The sequence below is a fragment of the Apium graveolens genome, chromosome 5 (assembly GCF_009905375.1).
Source record: "Apium graveolens cultivar Ventura chromosome 5, ASM990537v1, whole genome shotgun sequence".
NCBI classification, from domain to species: Eukaryota; Viridiplantae; Streptophyta; class Magnoliopsida; order Apiales; family Apiaceae; genus Apium; species Apium graveolens.
In genome coordinates, this window is record NC_133651.1 from 179,028,673 (window position 1) to 179,035,645 (window position 6,973).

The 6,973-nt window shown below is 33.1% G+C and overlaps 1 protein-coding gene across 1 annotated transcript; it reads right to left on the minus strand.

The window, feature by feature from the left end:
* Nucleotides 1-2,516: 2,516 nt before the first annotated feature.
* On the minus strand, nt 2,517-3,350 carry LOC141660490 (uncharacterized). Its single transcript, XM_074467475.1, has one exon. It carries the CDS (start codon nt 3,348-3,350, stop codon nt 2,517-2,519), a length of 834 nt encoding a protein of 277 aa, XP_074323576.1.
* Between the last annotated feature and the right edge of the window lie 3,623 nt (nt 3,351-6,973).

Consider the following 6,973-nt stretch of genomic DNA (forward strand, 5'->3'; position numbering starts at 1 on the left):
ATCTCCAATGATAACCAAAGTACTACAAATAGTCTCATCCCAACGCCAACGACAACCAAATACTACATAATTAATTCTAAACACCAAGGCAGGAGAGTCTCATCTCTCCAACACCAACAAGTACGACATAACTACTACACAGTCAAGTTTATAAATACCAGGGCAGGAGTGAATAAAAGTAACCAAGTACATGATAAACATGAAACTTAATAACATATTTAACAAGTGGGCTTATTTAAGAACTGGGGCCTGCTTGAGTGGCGGGAGTGATTGGAGTGCAATTATCATCTTGATTGCTTGAGATGGTAGCGCAAAAGTCTTAAATATCACACTTCATACCAGGATTCGCCTCTGCTAGTTTTTTCAGCATCCAAGCCATATTCTCCTGGACTTTTCTATTTACCTTGGCTTCCATTTCACTCTCCAAATTTCGAGATATCTTTGCGGTCAACTCATCAACAATAGGTTCGGGAATATATGGATTATTTTCTGAGGCAAGTACTGTACCTTGCCTCCCCACCAACCAATCTCGTCCATGTTTACCACTAGGAAGCATCACGTCGGCATCATTTCCTTCTTTCAACATCTCATCAATGGAATCCTATAAGACAAATTTGCATAAATTTGTTAACGGACAAACTAAGTTTTTTTTATTTACAACTAAATATAGCTGCAATTTTTCAATGAACTATATGAGAAATTTACTTAAATTTGTTACAGGTAAAACAAACTCAGGTTCATTATCTACAACTAAATTTACTTACCATTCTTTTCTGAATTGCATCCCTGTTTGTCTTATACTTGTGCCCTTTTTTGTGCTTACGACTTTTGAAATAAACTTTAGCTTGTGATGGGGAGGCCTGATTTGGGTCTTTGGTTTTGTGGCATGTACCAAAAATAAAATGACAAATAAGGACTACATTATCATAAATGTGAAAGAAAAAATAAAAACAATAATGATATATGGGCCAAGAAAATATCAATCTGATTAATAATAATCAGAGCAACTAATTTTAATATTAATCTGATTAATTATTAGTCTGATTAATAATCTGACGAATAATGAGACTATATTTGTTTTGCAATTATACCTAAATCGAACAATTTCAGTTTTACAATTAAAATACTGTCATACCAGTTTCTCTTTAACTTCAGCAAGAGTTTTACGACCAAGATAACGCTCAATAGGATACATACATCACAGGTGCTCCGGTCCGCCGTACTCAATTTCTTTATAAAGATGAATGGGAAGGTGCACCATGATATCAAAGAAGGCAGGGGGGAAAATAATCTCAAATTCATAAAGGATGTCGACAATTTCTTCTTGAAGCCTCTTGATATCATCCAAGTGAATGACCTTAGTCCATAGACCCCTAAGAAATGCGCTAAATCTGATTAACGGTTTTGCAACATCAGCTTTTAATGATTTCTTCACAGCAAATTGTAACAAGTAGTGGAGTATAAAATGCGCGTCGTGGCTCTTATACCCCGCTACCTGCCTCTCGTCTGTGTGCACATACATACTGATATTGGAGGCACAGCCGTAAGGAAGTTTCACATTCTTTAATACCTTGTAAAACAGTTCTTTCTCCTTATTTGTCATGTCAAAGATTGCGGCAGAAATTTCAAACGGGCAGCTAAGTGATCTTTTGACTTCCCCCCAATATTAAGTAAAGTACCTAATAATTTATCATAATTTTTTTTTTGATATGCATAACATCGAGGTTATGTCGGAGTAGATTATGCTTCCAATAGGGAAAATCGAAAAAAATTGACTTCTTCTTAAATGGGGTGTTATTTTCTCTCTTTCTCTTCTTAATCTTTTCTTCAAAATAATTTTCAAAACCAACCAACAATTGATCAACATTTGTTCCCGTTAATGGTTGTGGACTCTACCTCGTTTCAATCTGGCCATTAAATTATTTCTTGTCAAACCTCCTTTTGTGCGAGGGATCAAGAAACCTTCTGTGATGCATATAACACATTTTTTTGCTATGTTTTAGATATTCCGAACATGTCTCATAATGACACACCGGACAAGCTAGCTTACCCTTTGTGCTCCAACCGGACATCATGGCGTATCCTGGAAAGTCGCATATGGTCCACAACACCGCTGCCTGTAAATTAAAATTCTGATCAGTCATGGCATCATATGTTTGGACACCAAAATCCCATAATTCTTTTAACTCAGAAAGTAATGGCTGCATATACACATCGATACTATTTGAAGGAGAATCTGGACCCGATATCAACGTCAAAAGAATTAAATTATCTTGTTTCATGCTAAGCCAAGGCGGAAGGTTGTAGTTTACTAGTATAATTGGCCATGTACTATGATTAGCTTTTGTACGAAAAGGACAGAATCCATCAGCAGCTACGCCTAGTCTTATATTTCGCATTTCTGAAGAAAAATCGGGATAATTTGCATCCATTGTCTTCCAAGCTTCGGCGTCAGCCAGATGCCTCAATTTCCCATCTCTTATTCATTCTGTTGCCTGCCATGTCATGAGCTTTGATTATTCTTTGCACATGAATAGCCTCTGCAACCTCGGTTTTAAAGGGAAGTATCTCATCACATTTGCTGGAACCTTACTGATCAACTTGGTCGGATCATTAATAGCAGCTGAGCATTTTTTTTCTTGTAGAATCCACCTTGAAACCCCACAAGTATCACAAACTTGTTTATCTTTATTTGCGGCCCAGTATAATATGCAACTATTTGGGCATGCATGTATTTTCTTATAATCAAGACCTAGGTCTTTGATTATGTTTTTCGCAGCGTTGAAGGATAATGGCACATTGGCTTCTGGAAAAGCATCTTTTATTAATACTAATAAATCCCCGAAGGCGGACTCGGTAATCCCATGAACACACTTTAGGTGATAAAGTCTGATCATAAAACTAAGTCGAGAAAATTTTGTGCAGCCCGGATATAGCGGTTGTTTTACCTCTTCGACAAGGCGATAAAACTTTCTAGCCTCCGAATTTGGTCCTTGTTCGATATTCTGAAACCTCCTGCCCGTACAATCAAACATCGCTCCTAAATTATCTTCGAAACTGGTCCCCGTTTCACAACCCGTAAAATCTGTAGATTTTTTTACTTTGGCTTGTGAAATCTTACAAATCCACTGGACATGTAAGAAAGAAGGCCCTCTACAAATTAGATGATCATAAATTACATCTTGACGATGCCACATACGATCATTACAATCTTTGCAGGGGCACTTCATTTCATCACCTTTGGAAAAAAGAGGAAATGCATTTTCCACAAACAATTGCATCCCCTTTTTATACTCTCTGCTGGATCTTGGAAGTCCTATCCAGTTATTCAGATCATTATCAGGTTCCATTTCTAAAACCTAGGCCATTTCCAAGATTGCACCTATAAAACCGAATCAATTAAATATATACATCATACCGATATTCATAGTAAAATAACAATACAAACATAACAAAAAAATTATATATACAATATTTAATATTGTATTCCTCTTCTTCATGATACATGACATATATATAAACATTATTAAATATTATTAAAATAGAAATATATAAACATTATTAAAATACACTTATACCACTATATATCCCTAATCATTTACACTACATTTTCAATTTAATTCAATAAATACTATCACTGGTTAAAATATAAGTTTTAAGGTTAGAATTGTTATTTAATTTTCTGATTTAGTTAGCAATATAATTCCCTACACAAAATATATATAATTAAGTATGGTTATTGCTCGTAATAAAAAACAAAAAAGTAGATCATGGCCATTAGATGACCTGCTCTATCTCAAATCGTACAAAATTTAAATAATCGAATTTAGTCTATGTCAAATCGTACAACACACTTATAAGGGTAGACCAGGGCCATTAGATGATCTGCTCTATCTCAAATCGTAATGGTGGTCGTAGTTTATACAACGTACAACATACACACCTATAAGGGTATACCAGGGCTATTAGATGACCAGGGCCATTGTGATTCTCCGTTCTCACTTCTCAGTAATCTTAATCCATCTTAACTTTTACTCCAACTTTTACTTGTTTTATGACAGGGTGGACGATACTCCTGAACTCCACGAGATAAGCATGTAATGGTGGTCGTAGTTTATACAACGTACAATTTTCAGATTGCAAAATTAACTGCTAGATTATCACTCAGTATTTTAAATAGACAGCAGCTTTTAATTCAGTTATTAAAAAATACTTTTCAGCTCATATTATTTGCAATATTATTTTAATTCAGTTATTTTCAGCTCTTTTAAATAGACAGAGCCCCAATTTCAGAAATGCCATAATAATCTCAGACTCCGTCCAGACTTGCTAATAACATTGCATCAAAGGTCAAAGCATTAGTTATTTAGTTATTCGGTGGTACTGAAATTAGCATTTCTATGCATTCACTGTACGGATGGGATAAAACTTAGAATTAGCATAACAACTTTCTCACATTTAGATATGGTCAACAAAATAACATAACAACTTTCTCATATCAGAACAAGAAGCACATTTTGCAATGTCCTAATTTACCTCATCAGTAGGAGGAATATCAAAAAAACATAGTTATTTGAACTGACATCGAATCGCATTACATTAATATTTTTGACACTTTCATCGAACAATAAAAAAATAACAAAACATACTAAATATCAACTTAACAACAAATAAAAACTTAAATCAAGTAAACATATAAATCAATTATCACAAGAAAAATAAACAATACCCACATGCATGCGACTAAAGACCCAAGTGAATATCAAAACCCAAGTATAAGTACATACCTTACTGAAAGCTTTAACTCCCGACTCTGAATGAGGAAAAGCCCCAATTGGAAAGCCCTAATCGACTGAAAATTCACAATGAAAGAAAATACATTAGTATGGGCAAATAATATGTTTAAATTGGAGCAATTTAACAATGAAGTATGTTAACAATTACCCGTTAATCGAAGCAAAAACAGAAAGACCTGCAAAAAAAATGAAGAAATTAGTGCGGGCCTTTAAATTAGAGCAAAATAATGTGGGTATTCAAATACCAAATCCAAGAGACTGCAATTTTTTCTTCAAGAGACGAAGAAATTTTGTAATTTGTAGGTAATTTGTAGTTTAGATCGAAGAAATTTCAGAGAGAGGGAGAGAGAGAGAGAGAGAGAGTGAGAGAGAGGGAGAGAGTGAGGACGGTTGTTTAAGTTTTCTGTCTAAGTCCCGACATTATGTGTAATTTGGGGGGAAAACTGCTGCCTCTTTTTTCACCTAAAATATTAGCAATTTTTAATTTTTAATTTTTTTTATAAAAACTTTTATTATTTAAATTATTATTTATTATATATTAATTAATGAACCACCAAAATTACTTTTTTATTTATTTACAATAAATTTCGTAATTTGTAGGTAATTTGAAGTTACATTCCCGATTAATTAATAATTCAGAATATAGTTTTACTACTACTTTTGTAGTAATATTTCCACTTTAAAATATTTAAAAATTAAAAAGTATCTAATGTAACACCAGGTGCTAGTGTTACATGCTGTGCAACACCAGCATTTCATTGTAACAGTAGATTTATAGCTATTGTAACACTACAAGCGAGGTGTTACAATAGGCCAAAAATCTTTTAGCTAATGTAACGCTCCTTGTAACACTTGCATTATAATAGCCCACTTATGGCGTAGTATATCTAATTTGATGTGACATTAAAATAAGTACTGATATAATGATTGGGGTTTTGAGTAAAATGGATTTAAGTCTATGATTCAGTCCATAATCAACATTTTATATTGTTTTTTACGATATTTCCGTAAACATTGTTTTACGAGTTTATCACTACACCATTAGTGGGATATTTTAATGCCTAAATGGTGTTATAATAATGCCCAAAAAGAATTACATTAGGTCTAGTGTAACACCAAGGGGCGTTACGTATACGATCACTGTAATAGACACCCTAATGTAACACTTCACTGATCTATTGTAACAGAGAAGAAAACATTACAATAGGCAACTACTATAATATCCGGGACATAGCGTGTAATTATTTTTATCGATTATTATGTGATTTTTGGTGAATTATCTTATAATTGGTGTTGAATGTGAATGTTTATATGTGGTAAAGTATAGGTATGTTAATATTAATATGTCCAGAACAAAATATAGATAATTGTGATATTTTTCTGGTAATTTTTGGAGTGTTATATGATTTTATAATCATTTTTGAATTTATTATTATTTTCTGAATAATTACAAAACTATTTTGTAAGGCCGGGAATCGACCAACTTCAACTGTTTTTGCATTTTTACAACCCGAAACTTTCGGAAAACTCCTTCCAAACCTAATCTAATAATTCCGGACATTTTCCGTGTTTTGACTTTTTCGATCCGGATTATGGTTTGACCCGTGTGCATCCCAGCGCAAAATTTTCGATACAATAATCATTTCGATAACATTATTTTTGTATAAAGTATTTTATAAAAAGCCTGTAGCCAAACTTTTGATAATTATCCAAAAGTTTTGATAATTATCTAAAACAGGTTGATAGTTATCCAAAACATTATCCAATCGGATCGTTTTTGTAGTAACTTAGCCGCTAAGTAACTTATTTTTTGATCCAATACGATCCAACACATATTAATATTCCATAAATATAAATAGCCTATTTCTTATTTCATTTTATTCAGATAATCATAATCAATCTATATAAACCGATAAAATATTGAGAAAACCCTAATTAATCATCGCGTTCTTAAAAATCAAACTCAAATCCGAAGGCGTTATCGAACTCGGAATCGAGCGTGCCATATACCAAATCGAAGCTCTCAAAAAGCTCTTTCTGAACCAACCATCCATTTCAGTGCATAAATCAAGGTTTTGATCTTATTTATTTAATTTATTTCAAATTATTTATGTATTAAAAGAGGAATTTTTGATGTGATTTGATGATTATATCATGTTGATAATTTTATCCTGGTC